Here is a 24,123-nt window from a genome sequence, read left to right on the forward strand (position 1 = left end):
ATTTGTCCTGTTTTGACTGCTATGCCATCATGAAAATAACCAATTAAAAAAAGAAAAATAACCGTGAAAATAACCAATTAAAAAAGAGTTCATGAGTCCAACATCCAGCTGCGCAAGAAAACTACTGTATTGTTGAGAAAATGTTTTACAAGTAAGTATAATTCTGAATCTTGGACCTTATTCTTGAAACAAAAAAAATAAATAAATAAAAAGGTGTGAAGCACCAAAAACGGACCATATTAAAATTGATTTGAAAACTATTTTGGCTAAAATAGTCAAATCTAATTCAGAATAGTGCTTAAAATGTCACTAAAATGCAGTATTTAAAGTCCATAGATAATAGGAATTGAGGTGTATAATTGCAAAAAAAGGTCAACCTTTTGAGAAAAAAGAACCATCCCCCTCAACCAGGCTGGTTACGGCCTGAGTAGGCATAAGATATTACTGCTTCAGTTGCTGCAAACCGGTTTCTATGCGTACCTCAATAATTCCCAAATGTCCTCTCTTCTGGATGAAGCTAGTAAGTTGAAGTGTAAATTCTTTAGGATTATCTAGAATTAAAATGCCAATGCAGTTAGCCTTTAATGGCAAACGAATCACACAAGAACATTGCTGTAAGTTTGAAAAATCCTCTACCTTTGTTGTGCCATCTGAGATTTCTTACTGTGAATAGTAAAGTCATATTTTGTGTAAGCATGTGAAATACAGTATGCACATTTTCAAAATAAAAGACTGAGGCATTCATTATTTTGTATAGTTCTTTATAAGAAAAAAATAAGAGGTGAGTTACAGTAATTGATATAAGAAAAAAAAGAGAAAAGGGGTATATTTAAATATCTGATAAACCTTTGTATAATACAGTATACATTTTTAGCTACAGTATCAGTCCCTGATATGAAACTGCAGGGACAGGATAGTCACACTCCTTCATTCATTCTCTAATCAATCATGGCCCTTCAGTGATTATCAGAGTTTCCGTCTGCATAATTCAAAAATTTATATTTTTATCCAGGCAGTGAAGTTACATATGTGCTTATATATTACATGGGTTTGGCAACCCTTAAGCCAGTGTAATAACTTTGAGCCATTACTTGAAATAAACTGAGTTGGATTATCAAATCGGTTCACTTGGTTTTCATCCAGTCAGTACATTCTTGGCAGTCTCAGCTCATAGACCTTTAATTAGCTAATTCTCTGTCATAACTTTTATTTTTGGTTAACAAAGTTGTATTCATTTTACAAAAATGAAGCAAAACATTGATGTATGAATATTGTGCAATTTTGATATTTCATTTAGGTCTGTATTCCACCTCACCATGTGGATGCTAAGAATCCAACATGGCTGACACCTAAACAAAGATTTTAAAAACACACTTGAGGAGTTTCATGTGCTTGATAAACCAGGAAAAAAGTAGTACTTCTTGACACACAGGTCTTTTTCTCATTCAAGGGCAGTCTGTAACTGTGCTTGGTTATTTCGAGCTACCATTCATAGACATAATAGAATAAAATTAATTTGGATAAAATAAGTACTGTAGATGCTGCATCAAGTCAAATCGGGGAAAAATTCTTGAACCTTTAAAAAAACTGAAACTGTTGCATCCAGTGAAGATCTCAAAGATGTATTTTCAATGACACTAAGGGGCCCTTCATGCACAGTGCACTCTTGCATTAAATACAACTAGACAAGGGCAATAGAACTGACCTGGATGGCTTATAGCATTTCTGTAGTAACACCAGTTTAATGGGTTTGCTTCTCTAGATATGCATCAGCTCATAAAACATATAGCTAGAATGCAATTTCAAACTGCAAAAATGTTAATTACTACTGCATTATGATGTACTAGTGTAAACACTCAAAACACTTGTCCAAATGTAATTGTTTCGATCCTGCCTAATTCTTATAAGCTCTGTGTTTAAAACAGTCATCACCTGATGTAGAATGAATATGGAATTTGTGGCCTAAAATGTTGAAAACCAGCAAGATGTGCTGCAAGGGTCAAAATAAATCTGTTTATAACAATGTTTCCCAACAATGCATTGGATACACATCAATACCAAATATTATTAAACTAATTAAATACAGCTGATTTAATTAATCTGCGTGGTATTCAAGACTACAAGGCTGTTTCTCAATACCATGAACACTGTGATTGGACTCGCTTTCTCGTGAAGACAGGTCTTGTTGAGTTACCTTGGAAGAAAAAAGATCATAAATACACATGTTGTGAGGAATGGGATGCTGCAGTCTTCCTGATGGTTACATGACCTTCACGTTTTCACTGAAAATGATTAAACATTCATACACTGATCTGTTCTATTTGTTTTTGTTTTTAATATATAACATGTACAAAACCATTACAAAGTTACTTTGCAAAAAGCAGTAAATAAACACCTTTCCATGTGTTTATGCCTTTATTTAAATTTTCATCTGAAAGTTTACTTCATCTCATTTAAAGAAGCTCCTGAGATAAACAAGTTATATATCTAAACTGTAAATAATATTGAATATAAAATTTGGAGCTTTCCTCTTCTTTTATATAGCTGCAATAACTCTTCGGTGCATCTTCAATTTCATCTGGATTCTTTAATGCATCCAACTTTGGAGATTGATGGTGACGGTGGATTATGCATGCGATGATAACTGTTTTCAAGGTATAACGTGGTTTGGTAAAGTCAAGGTTTTAAAACAGCCAAAATGATCTGTTATAGCATTCCCAGCAGGCACAACATCATAAGACCTTAATATTAGGTTAGTTTTAGATCATGACATTTTAGTTTTAGATTTTGACATGGTTGATTTTAGGTTGTATTGGAAAGTGACCAAAATTTAACATCTGATAGATGTCATTGTGGTAACGTCCACACAATGTCAAGGTGTAACATGATTATATATTTGGTTGATTTTAGGTTGGACATTGGACATTGACGTATGCCTGATGTTGGGTTCTGACGTCAACCCGATTTTCATTTCCGAACAAAATCCATCATCCTCATGACATTGGGGTGCATTAGGGTAAACCGTCAGTATAACATCATAATGACGTCCTGCGCCTGCAGGGTACCTAAGGTTTATGTAAGAAATAAAAATAAAATATACTGTTCAAAAAAGTTTTTGTTTTTTCCCAGACATTTAAAATATTTTATATATTCTAGAGCAGTAATCACAATACTCTGAAACTGATATTTTTATCCAAGGTTATCATACCACCAGAAACATTAACAGGCCCATGCCTATGTTGGATGAGAACACATTGAACACGTATATTGAGAAACAGCCCAAGAACAGAAATCGATGGATAGATAAAGACATCAAAAATGTGGGTTCTATTGGTGTGCCTACAGGAACATAGTCGCAAACTAACATTAGAAAACTAGTTTAGATGGAGACAAGTACACAGTTTGTTTGAATGGCCCTTGAGCATTTTCTGGCTTTTGTCAAAGTAACGACAGACCCTTCAAAGTAGGATAGGCGCTTTTGCTGTGATGTTCCTGGAAAACGAAAGACAATTTTACCTTTTTCTCTTAACTGTTATTCTAAACCTAAGATAAACTATTTTTTCTATAACTGATTGTCAAAAAGTTGTATTCCACTCTTAAGGAAGCCACAAAGAACGATGAGGATGGGAGAATTGGTTCTCCCCAAATAGACTGGTGCCAGACAAGAAACGTCTGGTAATGCACCATTGGCTGCGCCTCTGAGGAATTTGTGTGTGTGAGAGAGTGTGAGTGAAGGGGCATTCCCTCAAGCACAGAGCTTCAATCTCGTTTCATCGCAAGGTTTCATTACCATCCTCTGAGCTCATGCATGATTTAGCCACTGTTCTGACTAATCCTGCTAACAGGATGTTGAAAGCCTCCCTACTTCAATTTTTTTCTCCTATCTTTGTTGCTCTCTCCATCCTCCTAACACACACAGACTGTCTTGGTCTAGATCTCTCTATATTGCATCAGCCATTTCTTCTTCCGCTTATATGCAATGGACAGAGCCCTCTGGGGAGAGACATATCCTGGGTACCCCTTAGTTTTTTGAGCTCGACTTTGATATATCTGTTCAGCCATGAAATATTCTATCAAGTTTTGTGTCCCGTTTGGTCATAGTTCTCACGATATGTGTATGTCAGCGCACTTAAATGCGTGTAACCTACATTAGCCTCACCATGCGTAAGGGACTATAGGGAAAATGAGAGCTGTAGTAAGTACAGGAGAGAAGTCCTTGTGACTCATCTCTCGAGGGTTTTTCTGGGACAACCTCGAATTGCATTGCCATAACAAGGAGTGTGTGCTTGCACTGGCTCATTGAACTCATGCACCTGCAGACAGGATGGTGAAGGGAAGTGTTTCTGTGACTGAGGAATTCCATTTGTGCTATTGACTGACAGGTGCATCAAACTGTAGTCTCAATCTTCTCAATGATCTCAACGATTGATTTAGATGGTGATAGTAAAGTGCACTCGTCCTGGTCCCAGATGCTACCTGGGCTGGAGTTTCCATCAGTACTCAGCTCATCGTCCTCTTCTTCCTCGTCATCGTCATCTACACAAGAGTCCTCGTCGCATGATTCCATGTAGTGCAAACCCAATGCATTGATTCCAGAGTCCTCTGAGCTGGAGGGAGAGGAGCAGTGGTCCATTTTAGGGGCTGAGATCTTCTCCTTTGCTTGGCCTTGTTTAACAGTTGGGCCCACTTGATGACTGTTTTTGGAACGTTGGGGCACAGGCTGAGGTGCCGCCGTTTGAGGTTGGTGTGTGGGATTTGGTGTAGGCGGGGGAGGCCTTTGCACGTAACACATTTTACCATTGATACGCTTGACCATGTAATCATCCACAAAGAGGTCAGAGATGACACAGAACTTGGGAGACTCAGGGCAGGGTGGAGCCTGGAACTTGGGAGCTGTCCTGAGAAAACGTTCAGCCAGCGAGATGGACAAGTTCATAGTGTGCGTATGACCTGAGGGAGCGACTGGAACCGCTGTGCTGGGAAGTTGGCATACGCTGGTCATAGGTTGGTAGACGTATTTACCTGCAAAGATGGGGAAAATAAAAGAAGAAACATTTTGATTTATAAGCAATGAATAACCTTCGCAATTTCCATTCAAATGTATTTAATACAACAGCTGCTACATGACAAATAATATGCCCAGGACAATGATATCATTGAGTGAATGTGAGAAAACTACTAAAAATAGATACCAGACAATTAGGGAAAGTGAGGTTGAGCAATAATAAGTTCTTGTTGAAAACTTTTTCTATGACAGACAGAAAGGGATTATTTTACAAGCCAGCAATGTTTGCACAGCATAGAGAGAATATTTCTATATACACTACCTGACAAATGTCTTGTTATTCAAGTTTTATTCAATACTCAAGTTTTAGGAAAAACAAATAATAACTTGACTTCTAGTTGAATAGTTGTATACATGCATTTCATGTATACAAATCACAGATTATCTGAAAATGACCTTTAATCATCAGATATAAGAGCAAATATGCAAGCAAACTTTTTGTGGAGTCATTCTGTAAAAAAGTTTGCAGGGTTTTTTATTTTATTTTTTATCTGAATCCAATTTCACTCCATTTCCCCCAGAGTTACAGATGGATAGCCAGTATCACAAAGGCAGAATTCCCTATAGTGATGGAATGGATTCTTCACTCTGGAACATTCTAAGGCCCAGCTGGCTGTCAGGATGCAGTAATAGCTATTTCCATCTAAATCAAATCTCTGCTCTTATTTAGATATGATACAAATCTGTCTGGTGTCTCATATCTAATACAAAGCAAAGCAAAATATGTTTTCTGTAACATCACAGGCTTATATCTCACATATCAATTTATAGAGATTTCAGAGTCTTATAATCTAAGCCATGAAATGCTGTGTATCTGCTGATTCCAAGTTAGAGTCTGATACTTGAAATTCCTAGAAAAATGCAGGTTATGCACTTCAAGTACATAAAAAATTTCCAACTAAATAAAATAAATACATAAATATATGCATGATGTATGTTTGATGATGCATAAATATGTTTTGTGTAGAGTAGGTGCAATAAATATTGCACAAATCATAATTTTTAAAGGAAAATCTATTTCTAAAGGAGCTGTTGACATGAAAAATTGCATTGACAAGCTTCAGCTTCAAGATGCCTCTTCAGGGTTTCTGCAAGCTTCATCACGTCAATTTAAAGACTTTTTAAGACCTTTTTAAGACCATTATGAATGAAATGTCAGACTTTCATGTGGCAAAACACTAACAATTTTCAGTAATAACCATAGGATTTTTTTCTAACTTACCCCATTATAATTAAAACTCAGTTATTTATTAGCCACATATTTTAATTAATGTGTCAAAACAAGCAAACTATACATATTTATATACATATATATTTTTATTAGCATAATATTTACTTTTAAAAAGAGACAAGTTTTAAAAGCTATAATTAACTAAATTTATGCACAACAAATTTATCCATAAAAACATGGAGAACTTTTAAACAAATGTTATTGTAAGGATGTAAGGAAGACAATTAAACCATATTGCTAAACAGTTAATAAATGTTAGTTTTGTTAAACGTGTTTCTTAGATTGATTTGTTGGTTGTACTGATTGACTATAGCTTTACATGGACAATCAGTGAAAATTAAGACCTGTTTAAAAGTATTTAAGACCCACAACAGCATATTTCAGTTAATTTAATACTTTTAGGGCTTAAATTTAGTTTTTGACATTTAAGACATTTTAAGACTTTTTAAGACCCCGCAGACACCCTGCTCTTTTACAGAGAATTCAGTCACATGTGTTGCTCAGTTGTGATTTTTTCCCAGACTTCAACAAAGTCGTCAAATCTTTACCCGCTGCATGGTAAGATGAACTTACATGCAATATGAGTAATTGTAAAGCAACATAAATATGAAATGGAAGTACTTTAATATTGAAAAGCATTGCATTGTCAGGTATCTGTGACTGTCAGGTGGTAAATATAAGTAAGCAATAAACGACTGGCTTACTAAAGTGTACATCAAACACCTTGAACAAGAAAGTATAAATGAGAGGAATGCCTTGGAACAGACCTACGCGGCGTCCAAAAGCAGTCAGCTGACTTGTTGCCTCACTGCCCTAACAGGCAGTGACTCTAGAGGCAGTGTTTGTGCACAAAGGCACCTTGTAAAACTGATTTCAGAAAGACTTCTGAGACACCATATCAATTTAATAATGTACAATAAAATAAAGACAGCTTTGGTGATTACTATCAGAATATTTGCATACTACAATGAGGTATGGGCCAGTATAAGTTTCTGATGATATGATTACCTTGCATAAAAAAAATAAAATAAAATAGAGAGAAAATTGCATGCCATGTAATGGCTAAGTTCACAATTTATTTCCCTATACTACATGGTCAGACTGTTAAGCTGTGAATTGACAGCTCACATTAAATGTGTGAAATCAACCCTTCACAGCCCTTTTCTTCTTTTTCCTTAAATGACACTTTGGACAAAAGCGTCTGCTAAATGAGTAAATGTAAATTGCAGCTGGCAAAACAACATTAGCTATTTTCACCAACAAATGGGGTGTGAATATCCAAATCAATCTAACAAAGAAACGTAGCTATTTTACAAATTGTCACTAAAGTGGCTAATGAATACAAAATTACACAATTTTATTCATATTAAAACATTCTATTTTTAAAAGGACACTTTTCCCAAACTCCTAAACCTAGCCCTTATTGGAGGATGTGCAAATCGTGCTTAAATATGTGAATGAGTTTGTTCAAATTAATATGAATTACCCACTAAATCAAAAGGTTGGAATATGTGAATATCAGACGTAGAAGAACAATTCCGAAAAAGATTCTAATCAGCTCTGTATCTCACAAAAATGTTGATAAAATATCACTCAATTGTTTCTGTGTCTTCTTTAATATATCCTTTAAATCACACACAACTGAACCTAGTCTGTTTTCACACAGTTTCAGTGGCCAGTCGATTTGTATCTCAGATTCAACTGTACAATACCCTGACAAGGGCTGATCATATGTTCTGACAGGTCAAACATTTTCCAACCATTCAATTGCCGTCATAACAACACTAAAAAAAGGCTGAGGTGGATATAAACAAAAAAATGTATAAAATAACCTGATTATACTTAAGTTGCTATAAAATTATTTTGCTTAAGTTGCTCCTATAAAAATAGGCTATAAAAAAGACTACTTTTCTGAAAAACATCTTTCTGTCTTCCTGTCTCTTTTCATTAAACCCAGCGTATAATGTGTTTGTAAGGCAATGAGAGTCTGAAGATCAGATAATCATCAGTTTCTCATTATGTTCGTCCTTGACTATGCTCCATCATTTGGTCTTTCAATGCTGTTTTAGATTTAGGCAGGTTAAATTATATATGAGGCCAGGCTCATTAAAAATACATGCTTCAGTCATCATTTTTGTAAAGCATAAAATACATTCCTCTGGGTAAGTTTTGTTGCACATTTCCAGTGACAAATCCACTAAAGGGTGCTTTCAAAGTCCCATTAAAGGCAAGCCATTTCACCTAGCAGATATCTTTGAACAGCCTCTTGGGCATGCAAGTGCAAATTTCTATCTTTTTTGAATCATACACTCCAAACCCAAGCTTAGGATTACATTTCATATTTGGAATCACTAATGAAATTTAACAACTTTTAAATTTTGTTTCTAAACATTTGAATCACACACACGCACACACACGCACGCACACACGCACAAACACACATACACACACACACACACACACACACACACACACACACACACACACACACACACACACACACACACATATATATATATAATACATGAAAAAATTCATGTGTACTAGAAGGGAACAAGATCTCATTTATGGCTGTTTCTACAAGATGCAATCAGGTGTAATCCTGTCAAATTATGTATCTGGCTTATGTGTTACACAATATCATTCTCTTGATACAATATAATGCTGTGTCCAATTGACCCTTCACTAAGTCCCGCCCTCCTTAGATACTGTTGCTACGCCTGTTAAGTTGTCATGCCTGCAACGTCTATTACAATGTGTATGTGCAGGTGTCAGACATTGCCAGTGATATAATCAGTCATTTTTAGTGAACAGGTGAAATATTCGAGAAAGCCAGACAAAAAAAAGGACTGCAGTATGCATTACAGGGGTATATTCACGACATAATACGCAACCGATTGGAAAATAATCCAAATTCAAGCTAGCTTAGCCTAGCCGCCTCATACGCTGAACATTCAACAGCTCAGTTTATGCACAGCAGGAGAGGTGAAATTTTAAATAATCTAATAATAATAATAAATTGAACCGTAATATCTCTTTTTAGTCAAAAAGCCTGATAAATTAATTGTTGTGCAATAAAATATAGCGTTACTAACCGATAAGGAAACACGCATAGAACAGCCAGAAAGGCGAAATTAATGGATTGTGTTAAATATTAGCATCATTGACACATAACAATGTACACCTATCACTGTGTACGCATGTTTGTGTGCTCTTTATGCCAATTCTATTTTTAGTGGAATAAATAAATAAATTGAAATGAAAATTAAAGTTTAAATAGCAGAAGTGAACAAATAGATTTTCCTTACCAGCAAATATTAATCCGATACCAAACATAAAAGCAGACACCAACCCGCTATAACAATGTCACCAATGACTAAATCTCCAAGAGACTGCCGAAAACATCAGTGAACTGTAGCTCTGACATGGACATTGAGGCTTATAAATTACTAAAAAACAGCTGCAGATGTAGTATATTGATCGCAAATGCTCAGATTGTGATCATATCTCTTTTTTGTTCTGTTGACATGTAATTTCAAATATTCGTAGCTTGAAACAGATGGAAATTTCATTTCTTTTCATTTTCTTGTCGGTTTAGTCCCTTTATTAAAGGGGGTCACCACAGCGGAATGAACCACCAACTTATCCAGCAAGTTTTGATGACCTTCCAGCCGCAACCCATCTCTGGGAAATATCCACACACACATTCATACACTACGGACAATTTAGCCTTGCCAATTCACCTGTACCACATGTCTTTGGACTGTGGGGGAAACCAGAGCAGCTGGAGGAAACCCACGCGAAGGCAGGGAGAACATGCAAACTCCACACAGAAACACCAACTAAGCCGAGGTTCGAACCAGCAACCCAGCGATCTTCTTGCTATGAGGCGACAGCACTACCTACTGCGCCACTGCCTCGCCCCACAGATGGAAATATGATTGCTATTAGTTTGACTACTATGGTGAAGGCTTTAGCGAAGCAGTGCTCATAGTATCGATTGAAAAAAAAAGAAGAAAAAAACCTAACCCGCTTTGTATTTTTGTAGGAAACACCGTTTAGATCTGTTTAGGGTAAAAGGTGTGTGAGTTATTGTCACTTCGCTCCTTGAACGCCCCTCACAGAGCTGTATCTATGCTGGCATTTCTCCTCTTGGGTTTTAGGTTTTGAAAAGGGAAAAACTTCTACCACCCTGTCCAAACTTTTAGGATACTGGGTATCAGATTTGCACAATCCATATGCACAACGCTTTGGTCTGTTTCCTTCGCTCGAAAGCTTGACAGAGCTCCTGTGCGTAGCTACAGTTGCTAAGCCACAATTGGTGGGTGGCAGTTTTTGGGTGTGGCTTAACGAAGGGTCAATTGTCTTCTGAAGTATTTCCCAACTTAATCAGTCCAGCAAATATCTGGTCAGACAGGACAGATTTTACCACCGCATTCATTTCATGAGTTTATTATGAGTTCTTCACCCTAAGCTGGATATGAATCTATCTAAAACCACATGGGTTTACCTTCTTTTTACATATTTTTTAATATTACATACATTTTAATTCTTGTTGGAACTGTGTTTTACTGAACTCAAACTCTCTACAACACATGTACAACACTGTACAAGGTGAGCTACTAAGCAAATTGACCACACCAGAAATGTTGTCCAAATGGAGAGGTGAGGCATAGATGAGGCACATGTTTTTGATTACAAATTATAGATATACTATTGAATTGTTTGTGTAATTTGTTTGTTTTTGTAAAAAGCTTTGTCCCTGTAAGTATCATTAATAAGAAAAGGAACAAAAGTTCTAGGCTTCATACTACTTTGTACCATTAATGTTTACCCTGAAACTGCAGTCAAAAGTATGTTGAAGTATGCTTTTACAGTTTCACAAAAATGTAGGCTGAAGCACTTATTTCCAATGAGCTTGTGTGCAGAATGCTGTTCTCAGTTTGTACTGATTAATTCGACTGGTTACATGGCATAGGCTGAAAAAGATGGATCTAATCACAAGCACACAACGATCACATCCCACCCCATTTGTATAGCATCAATTAACCTTGCTAATAACACATACATTATAAAAACAAACATGAAGATGCATCAGCAGAAATAAAATGCTAACTTAAGCCCAATTCACACTGCACCGACAGACGCCGAAAAATGAAAACAATCACCAGCTTACAGTTCATCACTTATCAGACATTCCACAACTAGACAAGCACAGCAAAAGCAAGATTTAAAATATCCTAACAGACACAGATGGGGTAATGCACTGATGCAATAAAACGTAGCAGTGACTCTGGATTATTCATTCATTATCACAGCCTATTCATTTACATGGAGAGGACAAGGTTTATAATTCTTCACTGCAGCCACCCACCAGGGGGTGATCAAAATATCTGGGCCTAACTTTCAGGATGTGTGAGGAATACTTGCTATATACAGTATATACTAAATAGTGTGTTCTTGGAGCCAATAGCCCTGTGGTTTGTGCTCTGACACATTATGCTGTTGCGCTTCGGGCAACCAGAACTGAGTCCTGCCTTGTGGTACTTTTCAATTCCTTTCCCTGTCTCTCTCCTCCTCACTCTGCTTTCTGTCAAGTCTCTGTTGTTTTATTCAATAAAGACGTGTCAAAAATGAAATAGGGCATTCGATAAATCTAAAATATTCTCCAGGGAATTGGAATGAATCAGAATCATCTAAATATAAGAAGACATGCATTTCTATTAAAACCTATGATGTAGAGGATCCACATAATCTTCCTACATGGGCAGATTTGTCATGTTAGCTGTGGTAGGCTGAATTCTTATCTGCTTCTGATGGAAAATGAACAGAAAGCAGGCCTACCTCACTGACATTTCATAAAAGAATGGAAAAACCTTGCCCCAGTTAACCACAGAACAACAGTAAATACCCCTAATCCTGCCATTCAGTACAGTCATTGACAATTTTAGCGACAGTAAGGCTTTCACCTTTTCTACTGCCAAGCTAAAGAATTTGAAAACCGAAAAGATCCATCTACATAACAATTGGCTCCACATCACTATGGATCTGAAATACAAGCATTTGCAGTCAAGTGTTAAACATGAAATGTGAAATGATAGATGCTTTGAGCCCTGCAAAAAATCTCCTAGCCATGATGAAAAAAACTGTCCCCTGTAATAATCACATCAACATCCTGTCGAGAAGCATTCTTGCTTCTGTAATTGTAACCGTCATGTCTGTCTTTTTAAATTAGGGTTCGAAAACACAAAGTCTTTCCTGGGTATAAGGGAACAAAAACATTCCCAACCCTTTAAAATAATTGTTTATAATGAAAAAGTGTGTGCCTATCCCCAAGTCATTTTAATAAGATGTCAGATCTATTGATGTGTGTAATGCTAATTACCAAGAGTAAAAAATAAAAAAATGAGAATATAATAGTTAACGTGTGAAGTAATTGTGCCAGGGACCTTAATGTTTATGCAAGTTAGTAATTTTTAAGGCATAAGCTGAGGTTCAGTACTCATGAATTCATGAACACAGCATATTTGCACGACTTTAAAACTCTGCTAACATGCTAAATATTTGACAGGCCTTTTTACTAGATCTTTGAAGTATAACATCCTTTACAAAGTAAATTGGTAAGATAACAGATAATAATGTGCCACTAAAGACTTGTAATCTTATACAGTATGTTACAGTTTACTATAAGCCCAAACTATTTACTAAGTCCATACACTCTCAAAAATTAAGGTACGCAAGCTGTCACTGTGATAGTACCTTTTCGAAAGGTACAAAATTGTACTTAAAGGGTATATATTGGTACCTCAAAGGTATATATTAGAAACTTTAAGAGGTAACGTTCAAAAAGGTACCCCCCCAGTGACAGCTTTTGCACCTTTATTTCTGAGAGTGTAGGTGGGTTAGCAATCTGTGCCAAGTGCTAAGAAAGAAGCTTTACATCTAACTGAAAACTCATCCAAGTTTCTCCCAAAGAAACTTTAAAGCTGCCGTTGTCTGTTTTAACCATCCTCATGTTTCATTTACAAGTGATAAAATGATGAAAGCTAATGAAACAGCATACATCACCTTTTGACATATCTATTACACTTATGACCAGTGTTTTAAAACTACAAATTTAAGCTATTCAAAAATTCCACTAGCCAGAAAAATATATCAGAAATGACCAAAGTCAGGCCATAGATTGAAATTTCTTACATTTTTTATTTTGATTCGGATCAAGTGGTAATGCAGTGGCGCAGTAGGTAGTGCTGTCGACTCACAGCAAGAAGGTTGCTTGTTCAAGCCTTGGCTGGGTCAGTTGGTATCTCCGTGTGGAATTTGCATGTTCTTCCTGTGTTCGCTCAGTTTTCTCCAGGTGCTCGGATTTCCCCCACAGTCAAGACATGCGGTACAGGTGCATTGGGTAGGCTAAATTGTCTGTAGTGTATGAGTGTGAATGAGTGTGTATGGATGTTTCCCAGAGATGGGTTGCAGCTGGAAGGGCATCCACTGCGTAAAACAAGTGCTGGATAAGTTGGTGGTTCATTCTGCTCTGGCGACCCCGGATAATTAAAGGGTCTAAGCCAAAAAGAAAATGAATGAATGATTCGGATAAAGTTTCATTTTAGGCTTTACAACAACCAGTCACAGCTTGCAGATATAAAAGTGTCTGTGATTTTTATTATACATTTAATTGCATTTATTTCTTTATAAATTCTAAATATAGCTCACTTAAAATTAATGTTTAATGGTAAACATTTTAAAGATGAGCGAAAAGGTTGTCAATTTATAAAGTGATCAGAAGTAAAAATAGTGTACTTAGGAAATTTAAGCCTCTATTCTGCTGAAATGAAATTCATTCCAAAAAGGCAAAGATGTCTGATAATGATAATGAAAATCATGCACTAAATTATCATGTCATGATAATTCCATTTTAGCTTCCCAGCATATATTCACAATGATAAAATTACCATAACTTTTAAGCAGGGCCAGACAAAATCTGTGGACATTTTTTGCTTTTTCTATGCTATATTTTCTAAAAGATCTTCAGATTTAAGCTAAAACAATATGATCTTTTTAACTTTTATTTATTATTTACAATACAAATCCAATTAGATCCACTTAATTTGTAAACAAAGCACAAACAAAAACAAAGTCTTTTATATGTTTACTAAAATATTTCTTTACAAGCCTTATTGTAAATAAATCATATGAAAATTTTCATATTAGGCAATAATATTACAAAATTTAAAAACTGAATAAATATGATTTTACGCACATTTACACAAGTAAATAAATAGAAATCTGCATTTTTCTGTGTACACAAATTCCCTGTTGGCCTACCTAATTGCTATTGAACACAAATGTTCTTCAATGAAATCCATGGGTTTACCTCTGTGGGAAAAAACAAAAGTTAAGAAGCTGTCAATGTGTTTGACTTCAAGTATCTGATAAAACCGCAGAGAAAAAAGTCATAAAATGGCCAGTTATTATTGTGAGAGTGCAATTCAAACACTGTTTATAATGCATAATTAAGATCTGAGTGATCCAGTGAGTATTATGGTAGGTTTTATCAGTGGAAAATCCAAAACTTTTCCCATTTATGGGATAACAGGATTTTTAAAACCTCTGCTGACTGAGAGAGACAGAATGTGTCTGCCGATAAGAAGTAATCCTGTGATTGTTGGTCTTATTTTTAGGCTTTGAGCTCTTGTGCTCATACAAATATTGTGCAAACAAAGTCTGATGTACTGTACAGTTGGGGTTTACAGGCGGATGTGACCAGGACTTTCCATATCCTGTTATACACAGTTGCATTCTGAGCATCAGAAATCAGAAATTAAAGACTAAAAGGAACGAGAATCGATTAAGTTACGGATTTGAGTAATTATGATTTGATATTTACAATAATTTTTATATTGACAAACTGGAATATGACTATAATGCAAACTGGTCACTTTTACTGATCAGTCTGGAGAATTGACAACTACCAATTAACTGCAAATAAATGAGTTTATTTGCAGTTGAGTTCTTAGAGCATTTTATCTTTTTATTTTACAGTGTTTTGTGCTGATCCTGTTGATTTATGCTGGCTTTGTTCTGAACACCAGCAAAATACAGTTGGTGAAGATGATCAAAAAACATGATGTTTTTGTTTAACCACAGAAATCTTTCTGGTTATGGTTGATAACCCAGATAAAAAAAAAAAAGTGAAACTGAATGCTGACCAGCTAATATGCTCTTCTTTCCCAACAGATCTTACAGACTTACAGAGTTTGTGGTGCTAAACAATTATTTATCCCAATAATTTTTTACATAAACCTTCATGTTGTTTAAGACCTGTTTTACTTAGTTTCTTCATTAAAAAAAATAAATAAATAAATAAAATCATATTTTTAAGAATCTGCAGATTCTTGGGTTTCGGATACGTTTTCTTTTTTTCCTGTAAACCAAAATCAAAATTGAGGCACCAAATTATTGTATCATGCAAACAATTGACATGGGTGAATTAATTATTTTTATTATTTTTAAGAAATTAATTCTTAATTTGCTGTGTGCGTTTGTTTCAGCATGCCCTGTAAAAGGCTCTGTAGATTTGGAATGGAGGTGAATATATTCTGCAGTCAATTCTCAACTGTATGGAATGGAAAAATAAAAAAAAAAGTTCCTCAAAAGCAGAAGAAAAAACATATAAAACTAAATAGACATAGTGGTGACAAAAAAATACAGTGTCTTTTTAAAATAATTTGTGTCAGTTTTCTTCCACTTTCAAAATAAACCCTGAAGAACTTCAGTGAAACCAGTGCTGAGAAAACTGTAGTTTCTCTCAAGCTACATGTGATGAACATTTTGAGAAAAGCTTGAGAGTGAACTCTGATTAGAGAAGTAGTCACAGATGACAGGAGTTGATTCTACACTCCAACAATCTCTATCCTGCAATTACAGATTGGACCAGTCACTGAGAAGTGTGAAGGTGGGCTTGCCTGAAGACTGATGATCAAAGCCTTGAAAATCTCTTAGTGTGAATCATTCATCAGGATTCGATAGACAGGCAAGGCCATTCACATTTGCTTCTTGGCTCACCTCAAGTAGAACAATCACTTGCAGTCTGCCTGACTTTTTCTATCTGCCCGAGCCCTTATACTTATTCTCTGTCTTTTGTAAAATTTACAATAAAATTCAAAAATTTGATTTATTCTCCTGTCAAAATCACTTCTCTTCTTTATCTAATAACCGTGGATTACCTACAAGTCTAAAACACTTTAAACTTGTGTCTTCTGAGAAGCCTAAGGTCCCAAGTAATCACCATGTACTGTATGTGGATTTGTACTGTATGTGGATAGACTCAGGGCCCTAGTACTCATCCTGTACTGTATAATATATTCTGTTGGGAGCCTAGTATTTAACATTAGCTGTAACAAATTTTTGGGATAATTTAAATGTTTTATTTTTAATCCATTTAAATTTGTTTTTATCAATTTGTGTTGAGGCAACATGAATAAATTGTGTGAAACTTTATGTTTTACAGTGTGGGCTGAGGGTCTTTGGGTCCAAGGCAATGAACCGTACAGACTGAGGCCTCTAGTAATCAATGTACATGCATGCGCTGAGGGTCCTAAGGCCCTTAGTAATTATCTTATACTGTACAGTATGTGTTAATGACACCAACAGCTCCTAGTGATGACCTTCCTGTAAATACTCAGGATCCATAGATTCTCTACTGCTTAATGATTCTCTACTGATGATTTGATTCTCAGCTTAAATTGTTTCTGTTGTATTCAACAATCACTGTTTGCTCTGTTAATCCTGGTGGGCCTTAGTAATTATCTTACATCAAAAAAAAATTCTGATAACAATGGGGACTCTACTGTAGAGTATCCATCACCTTCGCTGTAAATACTTGGCCCCTAGTAATCTACTAAAGGCTCATTAAGTGGCCTTGGTAAAGTTTCCATCTGGAGCTCCATCAAGGGACTCAACACTTAAACAATCCCTCCATCCAGCACCGCCCATACTCATCAGTGCAACTAAGTCGACCAATCACTTGGTCGGCTTGCACTGCACGTCGTAGCAATGTGTAGCTATATATATTTTTAGCTATAGGTGCGCATCAGTGTTGGTGTCAGCCATGGTGAGGGCTATGCGACCACATGAAGGCTGTGCCGAATTACAAAAAATATAAGAAGTACAAATCAGCCTTTGCAATGAGGATTTTAAAAAAATCAGCATACAGTACCCTGTACTTAGTGTTCTGTAGCTTCTATTATTTAATTTTTCATGAAAACACTGAGGGCCCCCTGGTTCTTGGTAATACACACTGTATATGAGTCCTGGTTCCCCAATTGATAATCTTACATTGTACAGTGCTGTTTGGCATGTGACCTTATAGTAATTTCCTCACACTACAGTATGAGAGCTGTATGTTCTGGGGCCCCTGATAATAATCTTCAGTGCACTGTAAAAACTGAAGTCCCATTAATTACCTATTGGTCAGCTAACACAGTTTCTACTTACACTCCAACTATTAGGGAAAATGGCATCTTATTGACACTAAACAAGGTTAAGTCGAATGATAGTACTGACTTGCTACGGTCTACCCCACAGCCTGCTGGGAGAAACTTAGCTCTCTAACTTCCTTTTCCACCAAAGCTTGACAAGTACAGAACAGAATTACACCCAGAACACCAATACACTGGTGCCTCTGGAAGGAAACATTTCTGAAAGACATCTGGTGGCTGCCAAATAACAGTTTTAACAACCGTAAATAAAATTTCATTTCCGAAGAACTCAAAATCTAACCACACACACACACACACACAGTAGATTTACTGAACTCTTAAAGGCTTCCTCTACAGTTTGAAGTCCCTGAACGGCATATCCTTTCTCCTAACCTTTAGGGAGGTAAACAAGAACAACGACTGCTGTGTTTACACACATCCAAACAGCAAAGACAAATAAAAGACAGAAAAGGAGAAAAACGAGAGTGAAAAACAACAGAATTCTCTAGGGGCTGCAGAGAACTGCTCTAAAAGGCTTATCTCAAAGGACAAAGCCTATCTTTATTCAGTTATTCACTCCTGCAAGTGTGTATAAATACATTTCTAACTGCCTCTGGGCTTTATAGTGTACAGTGACTTCTTGTTTCCATGTTTTCTTGTACTGTATCATGGGATCTTGGGATCAGTTTTTGCACGGCCATTTTTTAAAGGTGTCTACTACATGAAATATTTTTCCTAAAATTCACTATAATCAATGTACATATGGAAAAATATGTGTATTATAAATGTGTACCATCTGTGTAAGATGTTTCTTCTTTTGTATCTGATCTGAGTCACCGTGCCACACATTTTATTTCTCTTTTATTAATATTATTTGTTTAGAATATTTATCTATTTTAGGATTCATTTATTTTATAAGCAGTTATGTTATAAAGGGAAAGTTGTATAGTCAGCTGTCCATTTTCAGTAAATAAATCACCTTCAAGAGCTAATAACCTTGCCTGTAGTTTATTTTGTGATATGGATGTGATTTTGTGATTTTGTGATCTGTTGGTACAGCATTCATCAATTACACAGGCACGTCCTGAATTTGCCAAGTGCTAGTTGTCCTGAGACCAACTTTTTTTATGATGAACCAGGGACAAAAACTCCATCAGCCAATCAAAAATTATCACGTCATCATTATGTACCTCTGCATAATCCCCCCAAAAAAACAAACAAAAAAAACACAGCTGCCATTTTCTTACCTGTAAAGATGACAAGTAAAAAGGTAAGATCACAAGTTTTCTCCTATCAGTTTACAGAAGTACTAATGATCATAACATTTATATTTGTTTATGCATTATATGGTGCATAAAATTATAAAACATATTAAAAATGCTAGGTTTAGCAACTATACATGTTGCCTGCTTTATTTTAATATTTACTAAAATGGCCTAGTAAATTTTATTATTTAATTTACCCACGCACATGTATGCAATACTCTTATTAACTTTATTGGGCCATGAAAGGAGACAAAATGCATGCAATTCCGCTCACAAGTAGGACAAGTGTCAGTCAAGTTCCCAGGAGGATCCTTGTCGTTCCATTTTAAACAACACTGGTTCCGCCTGAGAGCCTGTGCAGCATTGCATGAAGAATCAAATTAATATTCAACATGTTTACATAATGCTTCTAGAATTGCAAGTATAAACATCCTCCCTTTAATTAGAACAAATAATGGCTTAATTACCGATGACTGAACTTTACGGTTATGTAGTGTGGGTGTGTCTATGTAAACGCAGCTTTGTAATGTATTGAATAATTGTATTCCTTTGTTGTTAAAACCCTACAATTTCCTAAAATAAATGGCAGCAAAAGGATCTAAAGTATGATTACTAACATCCCAGATTTAGAATTCTGCATTAATTTCCTTATATGTACTGTAGCAGATTTTTCAACTACGGAAAACATTTTTCTTTGCATAGTCATCATTCATGTCCTAAAACATGCTTAACAGGAAATAACTTTTGACTATTTTGTGGAAAGAAAAGGCATCTTAATTACTTCATTTACTCAGTCATTCTTAATTCTGTTTCCTTAAATTGTAACTGCAATTTTGCATCCTGATGCTATTGAACTTCTGGAACCTAATTATTAGTACTGGAATATAACTATGGGCGAGGCAGTGGCGCAGTAGGTAGTGCTGTCGCCTCACAGCAAGAAGGTCACTGGGTTGCTGGTTCGAACCTCTGTGTTTCTGTGTGGAGTTTGCATGTTCTCCCTGCCTTCGCGTGGGTTTCCTCCGGGTGCTCCGGTTTCCCCCACAGTCCAAAGACATGTGGTACAGGTGAATTGGGTAGGCTAAATTGTCCATAGTGTATGAGTGTGTGTGAATGTGTGTGCGGATGTTTCCCAGAGATGGGTTGCGGCTGGAAGGGCATCTGCTGCGTAAAAACTTGCTGGATAAGTTGGCGGTTCATTCCGCTGTGGCGACCCCAGATTAATAAAGGGACTAAGCTGACAAGAGAATGAATGAATGACTATAACTACTATCATACTGTAAGTGTTAAGTGAGTTTAATGTTGTACTTCTACTTGATTCTGTTGAAAATCATGAACTTAATTGGAATCTTAGGTCAACAAGCATAATAAATTTAGCTTCAAGTGGTTGATGGGTTTGATATTGTACTTTGTATTTTAATACTGAGCGAGTCTAGAAGCTCAAAGACTTGACCGCTATAATTTTTTTTCTGAAAGCGAAAGGTTGAACTTTAAAAAAGCAAAGCCAAAGCTAAGACCTTAAAGCTTGGAATAAATTGAGCTGACCTTTAAAAGCTGAGATAAAAAAGCCCAACTTAGCAACAAGGTCAGTAGCGCTTGACCTCTGACAGAGCTATGTGAACCCTGTCATATCCTGATTAATTTCCTTTTCAACTTGTCAGTCAGGAAAAGTAGCAACATTGTTGGATTTATTTTTCATAGCTCCAAGCCAAAGTTACTTAAAGGGTTATGTGTCTCTAATAAACAAATAAATAACAATTTTTTTTCTTCTAGTGTGGTTTTGCTTGATAGTGGATTTCTCACAGAACCTTTCTTTTAAAATTGATCTACATTGCTTCACAGATTTTAGAACAGGAAGTGAGACTTAAGAATCAGACAGTATTTTGGCAGAAGCCCAGTATTTATGCAACGGCATATTGAAACTAACCTATACTGACCTCATTTTAGAATCACTTGCCCAAAAGAATCTGCATTCAGTGTTAAAAAAGCTCCTTACTAGGCATGGGACGATAACTGGTTTCAAGGTTTACCACGGTTAGGAAAAGTCAAGGTTTTAATACCACTAAAATGTTTTGTTATACCGTTTCCGAGGTATATGTAATTTTTTTAAATGTGTTTTTTATGTATTGTAAAGAAATCTGTGTTTTTGAAACTAATGAAGAGAACAAAGTCAGTTATCTATTTTAATTATTTAGCCTGACATGTTTACTGTTCCAAAATATCATAAATTATAATGTTTCCTAAAATAAATAAAAAAATGTGTTCAGAATGGAAAAAAAAGTTTTTCCTACCCAGACATTTGAAAATAACTTATTTTAGAGCAATAATCACAATATCGTGAAACTGTGGTATTTTTTATCCAAGGTTATCATACTGTCAGAAACTTATACCAGGCCATGCCAATTATTTGTTTGTTTATTTATGTATATATACAGATAAATGTGTTCAAACTAAGAGAAGAATATGACTTGTGTCACTGATTCCCCCTCCCTCCACTTTTCTTTTGCTCTCTTAAACACACACACACACACATTTGGAGATGATTATCAGACATCGCAGGAATCTAAAGAATCTGCTCCCTCCTTCACAGTCATAAGACATCTGTTAGCCTCACAATGACTGCCATTTTTATCTGACATCCGAAATGGCCTGATCGTATCACTTCTTCATGAAGACATCTTAGTGCTCAGCTTTGTTCTGCTGTTGACTTCCTCCTCTATAATGATTATTCTTTATAAATATGGTAATTCTCTTTTACTAGTACAGTCTTGGTCATTATACCAAGAAAAAAAAAACCTAAAAGTCTTTTTGTGTTAGATCCTGTAATTGTATTCAATCATTTTTGCAAATTTTGACGTTTTCACTAGTAAAGTTCTGCATTTATTCTTTTTCTTTTTAAAACTGATGACTTACATATTTACATAATAACTTTTTTGAACAAAAAACATTTGTTCAAACAAAGAGAAAAACATGACTTAAGATTTGTCAAAACATATAACTTGTTTAAAGTCAGTATACCATAAAATAATAATAATAATAATAATAATAATAATAATAATAATAATAATTATTATTATTATTATTATTATTATTATTATTATTATACTGATAAATAATAATAATAATAATAATAATAATAATAATAATAATAAACTTTTAATTTTATTTTTATAACTTTTTAATTTCAATTTTAATTAAATGTAAACTACATTGTACTTAAAAAAGAACAAAAATTAAATAAATCAAGCATCTCTAAATGTCAGTATTATTTGATTAATTCCAGTTAAAGTTGTCAAAGAGCTTTCTAAAAGGCACATTTCAAATCACAAATGTGTACAAAATACGCTACGTTACGTTATATGAGTGTGTAAAAAATAAGGCACGAATAAAGTCTAAGAAATAGCTCCCTCCCCCGGTGCATCTGATCATCTTTGGAAATTCCTGTAATAACTTTAATACTAACTGCTACGCTGAACCATAATATTTGATGGTATCTAGCCTATCTTTATCATTTTGTGTCTTCCGTCATGGCAATAACAGCAATGTTTATTCCCATTTAGCCCACTTCAAAGATTGATTTAAAACTGTTTTTTATAAAGCTTCCTTGGAGGGACTACATTCACAACCAGTGGTAGGCTAAGATGTTTATCCATCATTTATAGAACTGTTTAATATTTCACGAGTGACACTATAACGAAAGATTTCCATCCTTCTGAGAATATGAGATAAGCGGATGCTATATTGCTACATACGCAGATGCCGATGATAAACTTTGCATGGTTATCAGATTAATTAACATTGACTTTTCTATTACCAATTACTGCACTTTTACAATATGATAGAATTATTTTCTAATCTATTTTTGCCAAGTTAAATTTGCAAGAGTATCGTCGAGCTTCGAATATTGTGCTCTCTACAAAAAAAAAATAAAAATAAAAAAATAAAAGACGGTTTAATTAAGCCTTTATTAGCCTACATCTGGCTAGATCTGGTTAAAAAGTAGGTTAATAATAAAAATAATAATAATAATAATAACAATAGCCTAAAAAATAGCTTATGGAAATGAGAACAAAAGAATTTCCACGAGTCTGCACTAAATCTGTGTTTTATTACATCACAAGTCTTGACCGAAAAAAACATAGTTTTAAGCTTAAAATTGATCATATTCACCTACATTTTTCTAGCATAACGTCTTTAATGAGTTACTGGCCACTGATGAACTGTTAGGGCGCTGCTCTTCTCATTGTGGGTGATATTTTAAAGTCTTTTCGTGGATCATCTGTTTTGTGCAACTGATAGCAGCCTATACTTCGTCTATCCACATCTAAACGGTGCTGGAGAAAGACAGTACGAATACTTACAGTGGCACCAACCCAGATGACAGCACCAGTGCAGCTTGAAACATTTCCCGTGGCTGTGTGTGGCGCAGATGGATAGTCCATCGCAGGGCAGAAAGTCCGGTCGTCCTGCGCAACTCCTGGCTAAAGCCTGAGCTTCATCTAACTTCTCACTCTTCTGTCCGCCCGAAGCGGCCATCGCGCACCGATCACACCGACAAAGCCCTCATCAGCACCGGGCGCTCGGGGGAGATTTGATGCGCTCAACGTCGGTTGGTTTTCAATTCGACCGTATCGAACAAAAGTGGAAATACGCCCAAGACTTCGGCTACCCAAGTTCCACTTCAAGCGCTTAAACCAAAAACATCTCGTTTCCACCCGAGTTGCCTTTAAAATCGTTTTGTTTTCCCCCTTGGATATGAAATCGGCGCACCGAACGCGTCTGTATACAGCTACAGATAGATACGGTGAATAATCTTGATTCTTATTGTCGAAGAAGGATTTTCCGTTTTGCCTTGCGCCGACGATCCCCGCCTCTCTCTCTCTCTCTCTCTCTCTCTCTCTCTCTCTCTCTCTCTCTCTCTCTCTCTCTCTCTCTCCCTCTCTCTCTCTCTCTGTTCCTATATGAATTGATTTCCACGCATTTACTGAATGCATGTGTGAAAAATCCGCACACTACAGTATTTATTTCGCAGAACCTGCTTTCTGTGTTACTTTGGAACTTTGTTCATTAATGCAGTTAGTTTCA

General features: G+C 35.7%; 1 protein-coding gene across 5 annotated transcripts; it reads right to left on the minus strand.

The window, feature by feature from the left end:
- Nucleotides 1-744: 744 nt before the first annotated feature.
- Nucleotides 745-23,861, minus strand: si:dkey-22o12.2. 5 transcript variants are annotated; one of them, XM_073943635.1, is made up of 4 exons: nt 23,400-23,861; nt 14,622-14,672; nt 13,559-13,856; nt 745-5,022 (listed from the first exon to the last, which is right to left on the minus strand). In XM_073943635.1, exon 4 carries the CDS (start codon nt 5,000-5,002, stop codon nt 4,388-4,390), a length of 615 nt encoding a protein of 204 aa, XP_073799736.1. In that variant the 5' UTR covers nt 5,003-5,022; nt 13,559-13,856; nt 14,622-14,672; nt 23,400-23,861; the 3' UTR covers nt 745-4,387.
- Nucleotides 23,862-24,123: the final 262 nt, after the last annotated feature.

The sequence above is a fragment of the Danio rerio genome, chromosome 1, assembly GCF_049306965.1.
Source record: "Danio rerio strain Tuebingen ecotype United States chromosome 1, GRCz12tu, whole genome shotgun sequence".
Lineage (NCBI taxonomy): Eukaryota > Metazoa > Chordata > Actinopteri > Cypriniformes > Danionidae > Danio > Danio rerio.